At 40.0% G+C, this 20,489-nt stretch overlaps 1 protein-coding gene across 1 annotated transcript; it reads right to left on the bottom strand.

Annotated features, from left to right (window-relative positions):
• Positions 1-2,513: 2,513 nt before the first annotated feature.
• Positions 2,514-16,195, bottom strand: PARP4 (poly(ADP-ribose) polymerase family member 4; the record flags this gene model as incomplete). The annotated part of the gene is given in 21 exon segments (XM_080364338.1): positions 2,514-2,579; positions 2,583-2,664; positions 4,543-4,643; positions 5,455-5,465; positions 5,544-5,616; positions 5,619-5,648; positions 6,280-6,314; positions 7,762-7,993; positions 8,399-8,455; positions 8,459-8,485; positions 8,699-8,830; positions 10,525-10,643; positions 11,186-11,235; positions 11,237-11,367; positions 12,101-12,137; positions 12,139-12,282; positions 12,485-12,539; positions 13,372-13,430; positions 13,432-13,565; positions 16,074-16,147; positions 16,150-16,195. Coding segments are annotated over 21 exon segments (1,695 nt in total).
• Between the last annotated feature and the right edge of the window lie 4,294 nt (positions 16,196-20,489).

Genomic DNA, 20,489 nt, shown 5'->3' on the forward strand with positions numbered 1-20,489 from the left:
GCCTTGGGACGGCAGCAGCTCCGCTTGCTCCGGGGCGGGCTGTCCCCCCAGCCCGATGCGCGCCGCAGGACCGTGCCGTCCCGCTCCGCCCGCCGGTGCCGGCCGTGGCGGGCTGTCCCCCAGCCCGATGCGCGCCGCAGGACCGTGCCGTCCCGCTCCGCCCGCCGATGCCGGCCGTGGCGGGTCGCGCCGGGTGACGGCCGGAGCTGCCTGTCGGCGCTGGCCCGGGGAGCGGGGCCCCTCGAGAGCGGGTCCGCGCCGGGCGCTTCTCCGGAGAAGGGCGCTGGTCAGCAGCGATGGAGGCGCTCGGAGGCGCGCTGGCGCCGTTGACCTTTGTGTCAGGACACACACAGCGCCCGGGTGCTCCCGGCTTGTCCGAGCAGAACGAGCGCTCAGTAACCCAGTGCAAAGGTGTTCTTTGCGCTCGGGTGATGGGCTTTTGGGGAAACGCACGACAAGGGTTTCCCGGTAGAAAATACAACCCTTTAAAATTCCTTAAGAGTATTTGGCACGTTAAAAGAACTGCCTGTAGGCAAGCACAGCTTTTTAATGCAACATGCAGGGAAAAAAAAAAATCTTGTAAGAAAAAGCAAATAAACCATACCCTATTTGCTTATTTAACTGCCTTTGCTAGAGCCAGAGTGCTAATATATCTTGGAAACAGTTTCTTAAGAAACACACATCACTCAAGTGAATCTCAGGCCCTAGCATGACTGTATACATTTTGTACATACCCATAGGGGATGCATTGTGGCAACAGTGAAAACACCAAACTATTTGAATAAACTATAGTGAAGGGAAAAAAAATATTTGTTTTATTTGTATTTTTGTCAGCACTTCCTAAGATAATGCAGCAATTGACCCTACAAAGTCTTAACAGCAGATTTAGAAGCTGAATTATCATTGTTTACATTAAAGAGTCTGTCTAGTTCTTAAGAAACCTGTACCCTAGCTCTTCACAAATAAATTGTAATACGAATCTTCCCTTTGTATTGTTTACCAAAACGAGTCAGTATCTTACCCAACTGAAAAAAAGGATTCAGAGCACCTTAGAAACAGAAGGACCTTAGGATATTCCTCTTAGCAATCTCCTCTTACAAGAGGAAGTGTATCTACTCCATCCCTGGCAGATGATTGCTTAAATTCTCATGAAAACACCTATGGGAGAGATTCCGCAGTTTGCGTTAGTAACCTCTTACAACACTTCTCTGTCTGCTGGGGCAGTGTAACACATTACCTGTGGTGGCTGTGGAATCTCCTGCTTCTCAACACTTTCAATGGTCGGATAAGCACACGTAGAGTTCATTCTGTACACACTGGATGCTGCCTCAGTGCTCGCTCTAACTACATTTCCTCAGGTCACAAAGTACCAAAGTGTGATTCTGTGCAGCTCCTTAATTTGGAAGATATAACGTGTTCATTCAAACACCCATGAAAAGGCCATTACATTAAAATAAATCGCCTTTAGTCTGGTTTTGTTATTAGGCTTCAGTGTTTGGTGCAGTATAAAACTAATGAGTTTTTTGTCCAAAGAAAATCAGAATACAGAGTAACTGCAGGAAAAAAAGAAAAAGAGATAAGTCATTCCTCCTAACAAAACTGACCTATGTATTCACAAATTGACTGATGACTGACAAGAAAAGCAGAGCAGGAGAAAAATAACTGTTCTGCTGTTTGCATTTCAAGGCACACTACAGGAATTACAAAGCCATCCAGTTGAAAACACTGACATGATATAAAGATATTTATTAGTTCTTTGTTTATCACGTTCCTCTGTCAAAACATCTGCCATATTTAACTGAATCACTACATTATGCTTTTTTTACTGTGCCATTAAAATGGCATATAAGATTTTAGGAGAAATCAAAGCATTAGAGTTATTATAAAAGTACTTGTATAATATGCAATGAACCAGAGATGAATGTAAAAAAAAATCAAAGTATTTTAAACAGAGTTGCAAGTAAGTAAAATACTGCATCTATGTAAAATCAAGACTTTAAGACCCTTTATTTCCATATCTTGAAGTCTGTGTCTATGAGAATTCAGTAAAAATATAAGATCAAAATGTCCTCAGTTTAAACAATTTATATAAAACTGCAAGGAAAGCTAACTCTGCTATTATCTTAAAGAACTATGCGATTCAATATTTTAAGTAGAATGTTGCGGTTGAGACGGACAAATGACATGGACCAAGTTCTTCCAGGATGAAAGTAGTAGATGCCATTTATTGCTACAAGTGCATTTTTATACAGTTCTACCAATTCATGTGTCTCTTCACTATTGGTTACAAGTTACAGCAGCAACATCTCATTGGCTAATTTTGCTATCATCCATGTTACTCTTCTACTCCCTTCTCTCTCATGGGTACAACTTAATATCTCCAGACACTCCTTTACTCTCATCGTTCTCAAGGGTAAACCTGAATATCTTCAAGGCTGATCTCTATTCCCATACTCTCTGTCAAGGATTCCACAGACCTGCTGTAGTTTCCCACAGTAGAAAGAGAACTGATGTTAGATAAACTTGATGCCAAATATCTTCTTGGTGGCAGAATCCCAGCCTTTCCCAAGTTCAAGTTGCTAGCAAACTGATGGAAAACGCCTCTCAACAATTCTTACCCACTTTATCACTTTCCTGACCAACTCAAAAGCCCAGTGAACACCACTATGCATAGAAATGAAGTTTTATTACAATGAGATCTTGTAAATCCACCAAAGGAGCATGAAGAAAATTTATTTTAACTATAATTATTTGTAATAGGGTATTTTCTATAGTACGATGGTCCAGCCTGTATAAAATGTAATCTGATGCAGAAAACACCATAACTTGAGCCACTCTGTCTTTTTAGAATCTTCCACATGGGAAATATGTAGACTTACAATCATTACTTGCACTTATCTGCACTATTTCAATCACCACAGTGAAGTACACTGCATTTCAAAAAGGCAAACCTGACTCCCCCTTTGTGCGTTCACATATGTTAGAATTCTCTTTTTTTGGTCTACCCAGCCTGCTTTCAGCCAGCAATCAATGCAGTTTTATTTGTATTCCAGATCAAGTAGCCAAAACTATACAACCAACTTTTTCTTACTGTCAGAGAGTTTCAAAAGAGGGAGGAAGACTTTGCAGCACTCTCCTGGCTGTTTCTTTATCTTGTTCCTACATGCCCTGTAAAGTACAAAGTGTGTAAACCTTCCCATTTTGGCACAAGGAATCTGTTGGTGGCTGGGGCAATCCAGATTAACTGGAGGCTGACTTCTTCATGCTTCTTTTAATACTTTCGCCTTTCCTTTATACCAAAAAACTTGTCACCTGATAATTGTTCACTTTGCCTGCAACAAAAGGGAATTTCCAGGAGCAGGGACAGTGTGTACACATACGCAGGCACGTCGCAAGAAGAGCCAGAGGCCACGAATGCATTGCAAAGAGCAAGTTTTATTGTAGTTACCTCTCTACCGGGGGAGCTCCGAAGTCACACCTACGCTCCCAGGCAGAGGTGACACAGGTGGGGATGCAGGCACTGGTCAGTTCAGCCGTGCTGGAAGATCCCTGGACCTGCTGAGCTCGCCTGTATTTCAAGGCTTCAGGCCTCCTGCTCTTTCTCACAACAAAGCAGTAATCCCAGACATAGTGATAAGGTGCCTAGAGTTTCTCACAGGCCTATGTTATCTAACACAGAGGTTCTACTCATCAAGCACACAAGGTCAGTAAAACAACTAGTGTTATGTATGTGCTTTTTCTACAGACAGGTGCAAGTCACTTGAGCATATTTACATTTAACTAACCTCCTCGACAAATCTTCCGCTATATCCCCATACGGACAGTATATTCAAAAGATAATAGCGCACTGTGACACACAGAAGTGAGGGCTGGGGATCCAGCACCAGCATTCCATCACTGCAGCTAAAGGAAAGGGTGGAAACTGTGCTGTGAAAAATTGTCTGCTCTAATAATTTCAAAAGTCTTGTCCAGAATATTTTATGGTGTATGCTTATGAAGAACACCAAACCATAATGATAATTCTAAACAAGGATGCAGGCCAAACGGCACAAATTTCATGAACAAAAGGTCCAAGAGGATTTTTTTCCTAGTTTCTAAAATAAGTGATATTAAAAGTGGAAAAGGTTGCCCTTAAAAAGGTTGAGGTAGATGAATCTCCATCCTTGAAGATATTTAATACTCAGCTGGGCCAGATCCTGAAGAACTTATCCAATACCTGAGCTGGCCCTGCTTTAAGGAAGAGATGACCTCCAGAGGTCACATCCAACCTGAACTATTAAATTATTCTAATAAGTATAAAGTATCTTTTACTGCTTTCTATGCTTCTCTATTTTTGCATCATATTTCGCACAGCATTCCTTCTTCCATCCATCTTCTTAAAAGAAACCACGTGCCACCAATATGATTAATACCTTCCATTCCCTTTTCTACAGCCATATCATGCAGTTTAGTCACTGACTCTCCATAATGAAATCAATCTTCTGTGTGTTGAGAAGGTTTACATTACTACATTAAATTACAAGATTCTATTTAAAAGCACACCTTGAATTAGATGAATCATCCGGTTTTATCAGTCTTTTGAAAACTATCCCTTTCAATTTCTTTGTGCAGTGTATGAACTGCCACACAAGAGCAGCCACCAACTGCAGTAGCTTTTTTTTTTTCCATTCAGGCCTAAGGAAGAAGAAAAGGGAAGCAGTATAACTATTTAAATTATTTATTGACAACAGATTTCTTGACAACTTTCAGCAAAGTACTCTATATCACTTTAAAACATCAGTTGTCCTAATCCAATTTAATTGTTTCACCATACAATCACTACTATCAAGAGTATCCAGCTGGCTTTCAAACTTAAACCTGGTAATGTTTCTTTGGGATTTCTGCAGTTTGTGTCTGCTTGGGTTCTAGTCTACTTTGATTTTAATATACACAATAATGGGCAACTTGTAAGATTTTTGTCCTCTGGTGAAGCACTGTGCCCTCTAATATTTCAGAAAGAAGGCACTGCCTTTTTTTCCCCCAGGTTTTCTGGTCTGCTGCCAGCAAAGAGCATCAATTGACAAAATCCAAAGCAAAGTGTGTATAGGTAGAGTGTACACTAAATGCTACCAGACAGTGTGTGTGTGTGGAAAGAATTATATAAATATTATTCATATTATTTGAAATCTGAAAAGCAGAAGGGGTCTCTGCCTCACTCTTAGGAGAGACTTTTCCTCTCTTTTTTTTTTTTTTTCATTTAGTAGATATTAATACAACAGATACAATAACTGAGATAGAAGAACCTTTATTGCTACTTTAAGTATCTCACACCCTCCACATATTTCTCTGGAAGAAGTGCTTAGCAACCAGGACACTATATTGTGAGAGAAGCTGAGAAGAAACTGTATTATTAAAATCAGGCACTTCTGAAAACTTTAAGTGAAGAGATCCATTTAAATTCTGAGCATCTCTTACTGAGAATTCCACTAGACATATAAAGTAATAAAGCATACAGATAAGAAATATAATACAGTGCTGTTTTTAAATGACATAAAAGTATTTACCGAGTGACTGGATGTCTTTTCTAATAAGAAAATTGTTAATTAAATGATCAACATCAAATTTCAATATTTTTTTCTCAACCGTGGACTGATATTCCAAGAGCCATCCTATGGAACAAAGATATGGATAAGCCAAAGATTCAGGACACTGAAAATGTATTTGGCAAGAAGAAAATGGACAGAGGAGAATTATTCAAAACATTTTCTAAAAAGCTTACAGAAACACAAAGACTCAAATCCACATAATCAATTTAGGTGATCCAAATAATAAACTTCAAAAACCATCAAATGTCTGTAATTGATCTGGAATGTTGTAGTTAGCCTACCTTGTAAAAACTCCTCAAGCAGTAAGAACAGTCACTTTGAAATCACTCCCGTATAAAGTATGCACAGTGACAACACTATCCTTTCCAAATGTATTTCAAATTCCTTCTGAAAATTATTTTTAAAGGTGCTAAGGAATAAGCGTTCCTGTTACCCAGCAGGAACAATCAAGGATCCTTCTCCTCTGCTGAGAATGCAAAGTCTCTATAAAAGTATTCATTTTACCATATATGTTGTTAAAAGCAGTATTAACAAAACTAATCCTATTTTATCTGACTTTCCCTGCCAAAAAATAGACAACTCCCATGAATAAAATTATCTGTCAAATTGCTACCCTCAGGTCAGATGGAAGGCAGGCTTTCAACAGGATGTTCAAGTACTTATTCTTCAATATTAAATGCTTTTGAAACTCTACCTGTTCTTGCAGCTTTATGTTCCAGAAAATTGTAACTGTAGATACAAATTTATAACCATTTACAGACTTGTTTAAGGTAATTTAGAATATATGATTTTAAATGGATGTTTAGATAGTAATTATCCAAATTAAGTAAAAAGTGGAGAATATTAAGTTTAATTAGTGTAAAAAACTGTGAGCAACTTTTAAAAAATTCAACAACTGGCAATTCTGCTGAAAAAGAAGAAATCTTGAACTGCATTTTGGGAGTTAATTCCCACAAGAGTCAATCACAAGTCTACTACTCTACTCCCCATTATATCCCTGTGGCACATACTTTTGGTTCAGGGTTTAGAAATTATTTGTTTGAAGTGTCCTGTCAAAAACACAGGAAAATATATGTATCTTCTTGATGCTGAGGTTGGCTATACTTTCCTGCTTTCACGTACAAACTTTATGTATAAAGTTAACAACACGGAGAATTAAGCAATGCTTTAAAAAAATAGCAAGACTAAGTCACAAGGATGCAGATTACAGGGTGGACTGTGCTGCACAAAGGAACATGAAGCTGGGCACTTGGAACTCACTGCATCTGGTGTACAGGGTGTACTCCCAGAAAAGGGAATTCAACAAACCACCGTGTTTATTAGCCAACCTGCTGAGAAACAACAGGAGTCTCTATTGAGGGCGTCTCATGGTGGCTTCTTCACTTGGCTCACGTAATACTCTTGAGAACCTCCTTCTGTTTATTACTTACAGATATTGAATGTGTGCCCCACAAGATGTGGACAGGCTGGAGAAGGTCCAGAGAAAGGCCACAAAGATGATCAAAGGACTGAGAAGCTGTTGGGTGAGGAAAGGCTGAGAGAAGTGGGTTTGTTCAGACTTGAGAAGGCTTAGGGGAGACCTTGTCACCATGTTCCAGTATTTAAAGGGTGTCTACAAAGAAGATGCAGACTCCCTTTTTGCAAGGAGTCACATGGAAAAGACAAGGGGTAATGGGTACAAGTTACTCCTGGGGAGATTCCAACCAGACATACCTTGAATAACATGTTCAGTTTTGGGCCCCTCACCACAGGAAAGACATTGAGGTGCTGGAGAGAGTCTTCAGAGAAGGGCAACAAAGCTGGTGAGGGGTCTGGAGCACAAGTGTGATGAGGAGTGGCTGAGGGAACTGGGGCTGTTCAGTCTGGAGAAAAGGAGGCTCAGGGGAGACAGCAGCACAAAACCAGCAAACTCAAAATATGAAATCTAACCTGTGCCAACTCGAGTCAACTTTCTGTCTTGCAGGAACAAATACAACCTCAGAGATAGAGGCTTTCTACCAATCACAGCATTCCTAAATTTGGGTTCACATTGCTTTATGACAAGGATGTTTAAAGTTACCTTATAATAAAAGACAAGACACGATAAGGAGAACAATCGTTCTTGTGTGACTACTATGCCCTAGGCACAGAACTCGTTTCAAAATGAGAAGACGCTACTTTAAGATTGTATTTTAACAAATCTGTGTGTTCTCATTTAATGCTTTGCCCTGTTGCCCTGTTTCTGGTGACACAGAAACAGGCACATGAAAGGTGATACAGCCATGCCAAAAACTCAGTTCAGTGATGTAGGGGACTTTGATCACAGTTGTAGAATTTGGAGATATGTTTCCGACACTTATTACAAAAAATATCCCCCCCAAAACCCCAAACCAAAACGCACAAACTACCTTCAATGACATCCTTAAGGCCTATGTTTTCCAAAACAATAAGCTAATTGGTGTTTAGGCACATTGAAACCAACTGCTAACCCAGAAACTACTATTTGGTTTTGGTGAAGTGTAAGGAAAAAATAGGACTATGATATGAAATGTCAAACTTTCAATAATTTATTAATTTCTGGCAAAAACTGATCAACAGTAACTGAATAAATCAATATTTTACCAAAAAAAAAAGGAACCACCTGAAAGAGAAATAGCTGTTTGATGTAAGCCATAGCACATATTTAAAGATCAATAGTTGATTTTAGAAGTATCATATGTATGGTCCAAGCAAGTTCTAGTAAAAAGGAGCTTCCTAACAAAGACCTGATTCAGCAAAGAACCGGACAACTGCAAAACTTTCCAATAGGTACTAAACCACAATATTCAACATACTGGTACATCCTGGTCCATTAGATAAGCCCTAGCACCCTGACTGATAGATTTCTGATATTACCTATGTGCTTGTTTCTTTTCTTCAACCTATGAAAGATTGTTCGAAAATAAGCCATTTCATCTCTATAGACAGAAAAACAATATTCTCTTGAATGACATGACTACCTGAAATCCAGTCAAGTGGTGGCAACAAAGGACACAAGAGAAACCAAAACGAGTGTTGCACATCTTCATTATTAATTGAGTGCTTTCAGATCTTGAGATTGAAGGAGCTACATCAAAGTACAAAAAACATTTCACCTCTCCAGTGACATGCTTTCCATTGATAAAAGCTTCAAATCCACAAGCAGCAGATCTGTCATCCAAAGGAAAGACATATTTAGGTTCAATTGGTTTACTGTTTTGATTAGTGTAGGTCTGAAACATTACTACCTGAAATGAATATTTTTTGTGTAACCGTAATGTTAATATGTGATTAAAGCATGAATACATTAAGTGTAACAGCATAACTGCCTTGCACCACAAAACGTCAACAGGTATGCTGCGACTGGAACTATTATTTGTACCTTAGTAACAAAGGTGTAACGTTCATCAGTGTTTGACAAATACGTATCTCCAGAAACATGCAAGGAGCTGTAGAACTTTTAATCTCTAACTCCTCAATCTCATGTCTTCCAGAAGAGTAAGCCATGACCTTCCAAAGGTTATCTGATATACTAGCAGAGCTGGAGCTGTCAAGCTATTGCCTACCCAAGAAGTCACCACTGCAATATGTCTATAGTAGTTTCAAGCAGTACGGACTAAACAAGAAGGAAGAGTAAACCTCTGCAAAAACTTGGTCTATTTTTACAATAAACTAAAAGGGTGTTTTGAAAAGCCTATGTTACTTCTATGTGCATAGTATCAGTCTTCTAATGACAGAATTTCTGTCTCTGAGGTGGCAGATTGCATCTTTCTTCTCACATCCACTCTTTTATTTACTTCCCATATGTCATCACAAAACTCTAGCAATTCCTCATTGCCCTTCGTATTGTTCCTTGTCATCTGATAATTTCTGGTTTATGCCTTGTATGTTCAGACTCTTTTTTGCTTTGATGGACTGGGTCATAGAACAGATGCCACTGGATAGTAATTCATTCCATAAGAAACCAGATAAAAAAGCCCAGACCAACCAACCAAACCCCTCCCAAATCCCTCATGAGAACAGTTGTTCAAAGGAATCAGTCAGATCCAACAACAGTTGTGTCAAAATAGTTCAAGCACAGATGCATTTGCAGTCCGTTCTTTCAAACCCTTTTCTCCTGTTTTCCTCTGCTTTCTTTCTTAAAGCTTTGGCAAAAGCATAAAAAACCCCCATTATTTACTTTTATGAAGCTACTTTGGCACTGGAAATCCCTGAATACACATCCTTGTGGAGGGAGACATGTGACAGAACTCAGGAAAGCCACAGCTTTGGCGTGATGGAAACTGCTTCAGGGAAGATGCAGCTGGAGGGGGAAGAGATTGTGGAATTATGCCCCAGGACTGGAAAAAGACCTGTGACTTGACAGAATGTGTTCTTAGGGCATATGTACTAAAAATAAGGTGGACTCTTTAGCCTGCTTGGCTAATTTTTAATAGTTAATTCTCAGGTTAGAATAGTAAGTTATTTCGTATTGATACTTGTGAAAGGTAATTTAGGTTGTCTAACCAAAGTCAAAACCAAAATACAGATACATTTCCATAAACCTTGAATCAGACTAAGTATTTCTCACTGTTTTATAATTCAGCTGGCAAAGAGGTTGCCAAGAAGGTCTTCTGAAGGGAACAGAATGTGTACACTATGGCAGAAGGTTTCTCTACAATGGTGACTTGATTAAACATAGGCAGAAAATAGACTTCAAAATAACACCAAGACTTTCACTGTCCAAAGAGCTTTTGGTATTTGAGTATACACCTCTAAGAACTCTTTCCACCCAGTTTCAGAACTTTCCTTCATTTAGGAAATGAAGGAATTGCACCGCCCTCCCCCTTTTTTTCTTGCAATTAACTAAATACTAAGTAGCATTTTGACTAAAACACTATTTAATAAACGCTAATTTTTCTGGGCTGAGTTATGGAAAAGGACAATAAATAGCATACTCTACCTGTGCTACAAAGTCTGTTGTCCTTGCCTTGATATCAACACCTTTCAGAGGGACAGGATTTCCCAATCTGTCCTGAAGACCAGTTCTTACAGGATTTGAAAGATTTGTATTTTCATAGCCTAAACAAAGAGTTTACAAAAGATTTAAAAGATAATTTTTGAAATACACATTCAGGAAAAATGATTGAAACTAATCCTATATTAACACCCACGTGTATGTATGCAATTCACAACACAAAAGTAGCACCCAGATTCTGTTATGAGTACTCGAGTTGTATTGTTGAGCTGTAAGCTGGTTGTCTAAGAGATCCTGAGTTCATGATAGTACTTTAAGGTCTTAGAAGGTCTTTGTTTAGAACTTCGCATTTGAATTATTTATAGACCATCTGATGATTTATGCAAAAGTGCATCCCATGCTTCTCTTGAAACACACTGTCACAGGAGGAGTTGCAACTGCTGTTGGTAATTATGCCTATAGGAAATCCGTTAAACAGATGCTACACAGATGCCACATGGTAATCACTAATTTGGTAACATCCACAAATAAACTACCAATTATTTTTCATTATGCTCTCTTTATACAAGTACGCTCAAAAGTGTTCTAATAAATATTTAGGAAACTCTGGAAGCAAGTCAATACACAAACAGAAAACATTTCTTACCCTCTTGCTGTAATTTCTTAAACTCTCGCTGTAAATAACATTGTGAATGGCTCATTGTTATCTTGCTCCAGTTCCATCCCAACTGCAGGCTGAAATGGTTTTATTTGATCTTCAGCAAGGCAAAACTTAACAAGATATCTAATTTTAACCTGACAGGTTTTATACACAACAAATTCATCACCCTGATAGAAACAAAGAAACAATAACAACAAAGGTGCAGATAATATCTAAAACAATGCAAATTGATTAAGAGGTGAACCTAAATGACACATCATTTTTGAAAAAGAATAAAAACCTCACAGCTTCTATTTTCACTCCCCTAATCTCTCTGTATCAGTACGACTCGCATCTCTTACCTTCTTACTTTGTATTCTTCACATTCCTTCTATTTCCTCTTCTCCACAAAGCACAATCATTCCTCAAATGAACTAAAAACAACAACAAAAAAGTACAAAAGTGGTGCATGCCTGGATGCAGCTGTATCTGCTAGTGTGCCACTACAGTTGTCACCTCTGCCGTACAGAACCAATCCAAGGATCTTTATCAGCTGGATTCTTTACAGAGCAATGAACTTTTCACGGTAGTGATTTCTTATTCCACACCAAGTAAAATATTGCTTCCAAATATCAATTTAAATTGTCATAATGGTTCAGTTATCATAAAGTATGAGATTTACATCTTTCTTTAAGTAATGTTTTCTTGCGCAAATTCTTTACAAATAGGAATTTAGAGACTTAGAAATTTTATACACACTTTACAGGCTGCAAGACAGACAAAAGTGATTTTACACATTACTGTCTAGTGATTTAGTGTCCAGATGGAAATGCAGGTTACATTCATTTTGTTATCTATCAGTGATACAATAAATCCAAAATTTGGTGCCTTTTCAAGTGCCCAGAACTGCAGGAGCAGTACTTCAAACGCCGAAGAGATGGCTGCTGTTTTACAGACTGTGCACACTGTCATAAGCCGATGGTACATTATTTAGCAAATAATCTTGTTCATACAAATCTAAGCAGGATCCAAGTGCCACATCATAAACTGCCAGGAGCTGTGTTCTCTCCATTTCACTGGGTGAAATATACTTAGTACTAGCCCTATATGTAAAGAAAGATCATACATATTTTATTAAAATTTATATTAATGTAAACATCATAGGAGTTTAAAGATACACAAATACTTCTGAACAGATGGACAGGAATAAACTTTATAAATTAAATTACCTTAAAAGTATTAAGCATTATATCTACTTAATTTGAAAAATAAAAAGAATATGCAAAGGATTGTTGTTATTCAAACCTAAGAGAATCACTGAAGTAAATGCCACTGCCCAATTTCCTCTCCAGGCCATGATCTGGTTTTGGCATTCAGCATCAGGAATTTTAGAGCAAGTGTAACTTCTAGTATATTCCCACATAGTAATCAAATACCACCCTATGACTGAAGAGCAGTGTCTAAAAGCGAAGGCTGCATTTTGTTAATAGCTTTAAGAGTATTTGAGCTGGTTTTGTTCCTTTAACTCAGTAACTAGAAATAGTTATAACAATAACTTCCCTATCAACTCAGAGCAGCCTCAGTTATCTTGATTTTCAGCTCTCCCACGAATTTTCATGAGAGAAAAAGGTGCTCAGCACTTCTAAAAACAACAAATCAGACTGGATTGCAAAATCCCATGTGAGACAAGAAAAGACAAAAAGTTGTGATGATAAACAGAGCTTCAATCAGAAAATCATAAAGCTTGAACCATACTGTTATAATACCTGTTGAGTTGGTAGAAGCTTTGCAGGTATCAGGGAGCTGGACTGTAGGTGCAAACAGAAATGGAAAAATGTGAAATGCATTCTGTTGAAATTAACTAAAACTTTCAGGTTACTGTCTTTTTTTTCCAGTGGAGTCAAATAAAAGACAGTCATTGGAGAGGCTTTTTTGTTATTTTTAATATTTTATCCACATTTCCAACTTGAAGTCTTATTTAAAGTTTCATTAAAAGAAAAAAAAAAATAATGGAAAGACTTCATAGAATGGAACTAATATTTCTTTCCTGAAAATTTCTAATTTTTCTATCAACTTTATTGCCAGTTTCCATGGTTGCTGATTTCTTAAAAGCTGATTCTAAATATTAATCTTCTAAAACCTTCTTTCCCTAAGTAACTGATAGATGAATAAACTATGCCGAATATACCTACCCTGTCTGTCTAGCCTTTGGTCAGACATGTCATCTTGTGATTTATTTACCTCATATACCAAACTGAAAAAACATCCCCTTTTCAACTGATATCCAAATGAAATCTGCACATAAAACAGCGAGCTGATACTTCTGAATATTTTTTAGACCAGGACAGCTGAGGACATCAGCAGTACACACAAGAACATATGTACTCTGAAGCACAGGTTACAAATACAGTTGCAATGGAAACATTCTAAACCAGACCTTTTTGGACCATATTTTAATTGAAATATTTCACCTAGAAACATGGTACATCTGCACTTCATCCACGGCCAGCAGAGAGAGCAGAGCTCTTTCATGAACAGTTCAGCTCAACTAAAATATGGATTTCTTCAGAGTGTGTCTACTTTTCTACAGTAACTACGAAGATATGAAGGTGACCAAGTGCCCAACGTTCTGTAGCGCCTTTAGCAGCACATAAGAGGTCCAATAATGCACCAAGTTCTGTTGTGGCCAACATGGTACAAACTCAAAGCTATCTGGTGCAAGAGTGTCCCCCCCAAAAAAAAAGCTGGCTAGAACACAGAATAATAATAATAATAACCATCATCATCATCTTTGGTAGCCTTATAAAAAAATCATACATTGTTTTACTGGAATCATATATATGCTAAAAGTTAAAACTTTCTGCATAGTTAGGACAAAATAAAAACGTTTAAAGAAGTCAAATAAAATGAAATGGTCAGAAGTAAGAGGCAGTAGATTTTGCACCTCAAACAGTTAACATTAAGCATTCAAGAACTGATGCACACAGATAAATGAGAAGTTATAACATCAGAATGAAATTAGATCTACTCTGCTTGGAACCATTACGATAAACACATCTACTTTTATTTGTTACATATGACATAAGTGCAGCTTTAAAAATATGAGCTGTTCCCTGATGCAGCAGCACTGAGCCCAGATTTGTTCTGCGGTTCTTTTTAATCTTTAAGCATAACGTAACTTCCGAAGCTTGGGTAAGATTTACCCTGAACAGGTCGGCCACTTGTTAGCTATTCTCAGCATGCTAGAGCTCAAAAATTCCAGGTTTTGAAATATAAACATGATTCAAAATACAGATTTCAATGAATATGTTTTTGTATTGCATTAACTCTTAGTATATTTGCCATTTTCAACTTTTTTTTTTTTTTTTTTTTAAAGCTCATTGGCTTTATGAGGCACGCTCTTGACTTTTTTCCCTCCAAATTGTATTTGGAGATCAGCAGTTTGATTGGATAAATGTGAGCCTTAATTATTTTCCACCTGTTGCTTCACAGCCACCAGAGACGTGTCAAAACATCTTGGAAATCTTGAATTTAAAGCGCAAAGAAATCTTTCACATTTTAGGAATACCCTTGCTAGACCTTGATATGTTATTCTTTAATTCTTCACTTCCTCTCCTGACAATGTGCATTGTCAGAGTCACCAGGAAACTGGTGGGCTCTGAACAAGATGATAACATACCTATAATATTCATTTTCTTCACACATTCCTTTCTTTTTCCTTCAATGTTAACGTCTTATGTTATACACAATTTAAACTGCAGACTCTGAGGACAACGTATACGATTTTTGCTGTTTGTAAAATGACAATCACCTGTAGGAGCTATACATAGGAGTAGGATTTCAAGTAATTCACCCAGTGTTATGTTAGTAAACATTAAATAAGAGTGATAGGGAGAAATTAAGTCAGTCTTACTCTTCTCAAAATTAAAAAACTGTATACAGAAAAAACAAAAAATTGAAATAGTAATACGATGCATTACCTTATCCCCAAGGTGGATTAGAAGTAAGCACTCATTAGTATGGCAGTATTTATGAGCTTGCTGGAATTAGTACCTATGGGAAGGAGGAAATAAATGTCAATTTCAAGTGGCAAAACTAACAAGGTATTATGCCTTCACTATTAAGTTAGATAATGTTAGATAATTCCCTGTCACTAGCACGTTCCTCGGCACACGCACACTTCTAGTTTCTGCAAATTGACATCCTCCTGGTTTGGGAGACAGAACATTACCATGACATTCCCATTAGGCAATTTGGATATGAACACTCAGTCCTGAGGTCCAAGGGAGTTCAGCAGCATGAAGTGTGGGAGCAGCCATACCAGCTGGCCACAGTTCCTGCGAGCATCCCCAGGCAGGTGATGTACCCGTATGGGTGCAGCCCACTGATTTCACTGCTGAGTATGTCACACAAACAGGCTCCTTGATTTATCCAGGCTGTGTGTTCAATATATACTCAAAATGAAAGGTGTATTTAAATAAAAAACTGGAATATCACAGATTTCTAACTCTACAACCCTCTATTCCTCACTCTGTAATCAAACGCTTGCATTAACAATAACATAACCAAAACTAAGTTCTGTGAAGCATCTCCTTATTCGGTTTCCCTTCACTAACAATGAGAGAAGAAAAACAGCATGGCAATTTTATCCATGAGAAATACCTGCCTGGTTCTTTTGTGGAGGGAGAATATTGCTCTTAATTTTTTATGTGACATTTCAGTACTACAGAGCCAGATGCATTAAAAACATAAACTGAATATTTCCATTTAAATATTGAACAGAGACATCATCTCTACAGTTCTTATTTTTCCACATGAGGCAAGATTAACACTCTACAACTTGTACCACTTGATATTTCCCTACTGAGATCTCAGAAACAAATCTGGAACCTACCTTGAGATTCAGCACAAAATAAACCACTCCACCATTTTCTTTTATGCACACTTTCAGTCTGCTCTTCTCCTGAGTGGGTATTTCACTTTAATAAAGAACACACAGTTTGCAAAGATTGTCATTGTCCTTCTGTTAAAAGAGAAAAGAATATTTTCATTCCCGCAATCCACCTGAGTAGTCTATCCCCAAATATATTCTCTGCGAGTCTAGGAAGTTCCAAAACAAATCCCATTTTATTCATCTGGTAAACAAATCCACCCAGAACATCTCCTAATCAATTTTTTTTAATTACATGGAAAATGTAGTGTGAACTACCTTTTCAGTAAAGTCATGACTTGAACTAAGTCTTGTCTTATCTCTTGCTGCTAATACTCACTGTAAGTAATGTGGAATTATCTTAATTTAGACTGGATCAGCCTCTCAGTTCCCCTTTCACACAGTACTGTCTTTTTCAAGAACGCAAGCTGCTTTTCATGTTTCCACTCACTGATTTATAATCTGTAGATATATTAAAAAAACCCACACCACAACATTTAAAAAGACCTTTGGAAAACTGATCTAAATTAGACCAAACACAACAAATAAAACCTCACCAACAACAAAACTCCTAAACCCAAGAAGCTAGCTTTAAACCAGATCTGTTTCTTGACTGAATTCACAATATGGCCTATGGCCAAGATTTACAAAAATGAGTAGTGTAGCAGTGGAAGTGATGGAGGGGCAGGGGAAGAGATGAAAGTAAGGGGACTGGTTTTCTCAGCAGTGTCAACATAAATTGTCTGTAAAACAACCTGAATGAAAATCAGCTGTGTGTCATTTGTGACAAACTATGCTAAGATATGAGAGACTAGGAGAGTTTTATTTAAACAATAGTAGAATTTATGACAACAAAATATAAAGGCAACATCTGGTTTAAGTGACTAAAATGTATCATCAATGCATACTTATTTTTCTGGATGCATATTAAGTGTCAAGTTATTTTAAAAACTGATGAGAATGATAATTACAGTATCAATGAGAACACTATATAGCACATGGAGCTCTTTATATAGCACATGATCTCCTCAGCATGCCAGGGGCTTTCCAGGGCTTCAGAGCCCTTCAGTGGTAGATAAGTGTTAAATGCATGCTAGAGGGCCTATGAAAGTCAAGCTGCTACGAAGTGAGAAAAAGAAATATTGACAGAATTGATATATAAGTAAATCATGGGTGAGCCGGTAAGCAGAAAGGAATGTGTAAACTTGGGAGATTTGTTTTCTCCAAGTTTCTCTGCAAATGCATTCCCCCTTCTCTGTTGTAAGCATAAGAACTTAAATGACCCTGATCCCATTCTTCTCTTTAAATGTTGAAGGAGCCAAATCATTTACACTCACCTGCTCAGGCAGCTGCCCTCCCTCTAAGATGCTCCTGCTTCCCCAACAGCATGAGGTACAACTGGAGAGCCAGGGTGTTGTAGGTAGGAAGGGCTGGGACACACTTATACCTTGCTGTAAAATGCCTGAAAGGACCGCAACTCAGTAAAATAAACCAAGCAAAGTGCAGTCCACTGCACACTAAGGAGCAGCAACCCTTGCTGCATCTGGCAGGAGGAGGAAATTGTCACTCTTAAAGCACAAGTGAACTTTGGAATACCTGACAGAGAGCAGGAAAGTGATTTAGAACCTGTCTTAAGTCTGTTCCCAGCATTTTTTTCTCTCCCTTCAGTGAATATTTGTTAATGAATGCTACCACTGAATACTAGCCTCTCTTCTGCTATTTTCCTAGAAAACCAAACTTCTCAAGGAATTTTAGCAGTGTTTGGCTTTTCTCTTGAATGGCAACATTTCCAAAATTCAGTATCAGAAAACTATTGTATTAATCTGTGTGTTGAGAACTAATTAACTGCTGATAAACACTTTTATAACTGGAATACCACATGGTTACAGCATCAAAGAAGTTAAGCAAAGTGGAACTGCTGACAATTTCCACTGGTTCAGTTCTTATAATTTTAACTGACGTTGGTGGAGATGCATAAGACCCCAATAGCCTCAAAAGGAATTCACACAAGCACATGAGCTTGCACTTCGTGATCAAATCATGAATTCAACACCATTGTTAACAATGGATTACATTTTTTAGCGCAGAAAAGAAGCCAAAAATAAATTCTTATCATCCAACAGGAGACCATGAATAACCTGTAGTCCTGTGAGGCATTCAGTGTGCAGGTAAACTGAAAACAAACCTCTACTGTATTTTCCTACTAAAGATGTCAAAGGGACTAAACGTGATGCTGGCTTTAAAAAAAGCATGAGTACAAATCCTTGTATTTACCAACACAGTAGCTTCCCACTGTCAGTGCAGAATCTGGACTAGGATAATCATGTAGACAATATATGCATAACTGGCAAAACCAAAGTGCAGGAAAGATGATGGAAAGTTTTGGAGAAAGAGGCCTGTGGAACTATAAAAAGTAACAGCAGAAATTAAAACAATTAGTACACAACCAAAAGGGTTGCCCCAGGTTTGTACAACCTGGAACTCTGTCTTGTACCTACCCACAGCAGCTGCCAAAACAGGTCACAGCCTGCAATGTGCCACAAGTTTTTGGAGCATGGTGCTCTGCCATTTACTGGAGTTCAGGGGAAAACACTAATTTCACTCAGTACGACAGAGCATGCATAAAGCCCAATATGTCAGAAAGTCAGTGGATGCTCTCTGCCCATTTATCTTTATCTTTCCATTCCTCCCTCACTGCAGCTATTTAAAGATTAAAAGGGTATAAGCAGCCGCAATAAAAGCACACCACATACCCAGAGCCTCACCCTGCCCGCCGAAGGGCCTGCGGACAGCTCACCGACGGGAACCTCCTCACGCCAGGCGGGACAAAGCGCGGACAGGCCCAGAGAAACCACATCTGCCCACAGAGCCACCAGCAGCAACGCGGGAGGGACCCGGGAGCCGCCTCCACCTGCGGGCCGTCCTCAGGAGCGAGGGGCAAACCCAGCCGCCTGAAAGCAATCCCTCCACCTCCGTCCTCACCGCCTCTTCCCGCCCCGACAGCCCGGGCAGGAACAGGGCCAGTGGCGATTGCCGCCGCACTACTTCAGTGTTGCGGCCCGTCAACGGCCTTTTCGCCGCGGAGGCTCCTGGGAGCTGTAGTTCGAGCGCCAAGGACAGCCTCGCGGCGGGGCGGAGGGGCGGCGGCTCGGGACTACAACTCCCGGCATGCCCCGCGCTGGGGCGTGCCCAGCCTGTGGCGCCGGGTGGCTGTGCGATGGCGGCAGGTTTGTAATACAAGAGACGGGGATGGCGGCTGGAGTCGAGTGTTGCTGTGGAAGCGGCCTGAGGTGCGACGCTGGTGCTGCCTCCCCGGTACCTGTGAGGGGCTCCGTGTTGGAGCTGTCGCGGTGCGGGTGCCTCGGGCAGCGGGGGGCGCTGGGGGTGTCCTGTGTGCGGTGCCGCGGGCTGGGCGGTGTCCCTGTCCCTGTCCCTGTGCGCGGGGCCAGGGGCAGGCACCGGGCCTGGCCCCTCGGCTGTGCTTGTCTCCCCACCGGAGACCTTTCGGGGTTCCCTTCGTCCCTGCTCGCCATGCCGGGGCGGGTCAGCTTCAGCCCTGCTGGCTCGTTGGAGTGGCGCCGAGGTGCTGCTGCCCGTAGGCTTCAGGGGGAGCTTTAAGCAGGCAGGCTGCCTCGAAGGGTCTCCGAAAGGTGACAGGAAAAATAGCGTGTGAGCCCCACAGGCTCGAGTTTGCCGGTGCAGGAATCTGCACCCCGCTGGGAAACTTTCAGCAGCGTCTTAAAACAGAAGGCAGCTGAAAAGAATTTTCGTAAGGGAATTTTGCTGTTTCTCGTAGTCACAAGCTTCGGTCGAAAAGCATAAGCCCCTTTACAGTGGGAAAATGAAGCGAGAGCCAGCATAAACTGGTCTCTGGGGAACAAGGAAGCTTTGAGAAGTTGTTTTCTGATCATCAGGACTGTTGGGCCTGGGCTGCTGTGTCTGTCTGTCTGTCCTTTGTCGTGTGAGCCCAGGCCGAGGGAATGGCCCTGGGAGCATCCGGAGGTGGCGGGCTGAGCGGTCAGGCTCTTGCTGCCACATCAGCATCGGCAGCAGTTCTGTCTACTTTTCTTCCTAAGTGAGGAAATCACGTTGAGTCTCCAGTCTACCTGAATACATTCATAGAATGTCCCAAGTTGTACGGGACCCACAAGGATCGTCGAGTCCAACTCCTGTCTCTGCATATGACAACCCCACAGTTCACACCATGTGTCTGAGGGTGTTGTCCAGTCTCTTCTTGAACACTGTCAGGCTTGGGGCTGTGACACCTCCCTGGGGAGCCTGTTCCAGTGCTCCAGCACCCTCTGGGGGAAGAACCTTTTCCTAATGTCCAACCTAAACCTCCCCTGGCACATCTTCCTGCCATTCCCTCAGGTTCTGTCA

The sequence above is a fragment of the Nesoenas mayeri genome (genome assembly GCF_963082525.1).
Source record: "Nesoenas mayeri genome assembly, chromosome: 1".
Taxonomy (NCBI): Eukaryota; Metazoa; Chordata; class Aves; order Columbiformes; family Columbidae; genus Nesoenas; species Nesoenas mayeri.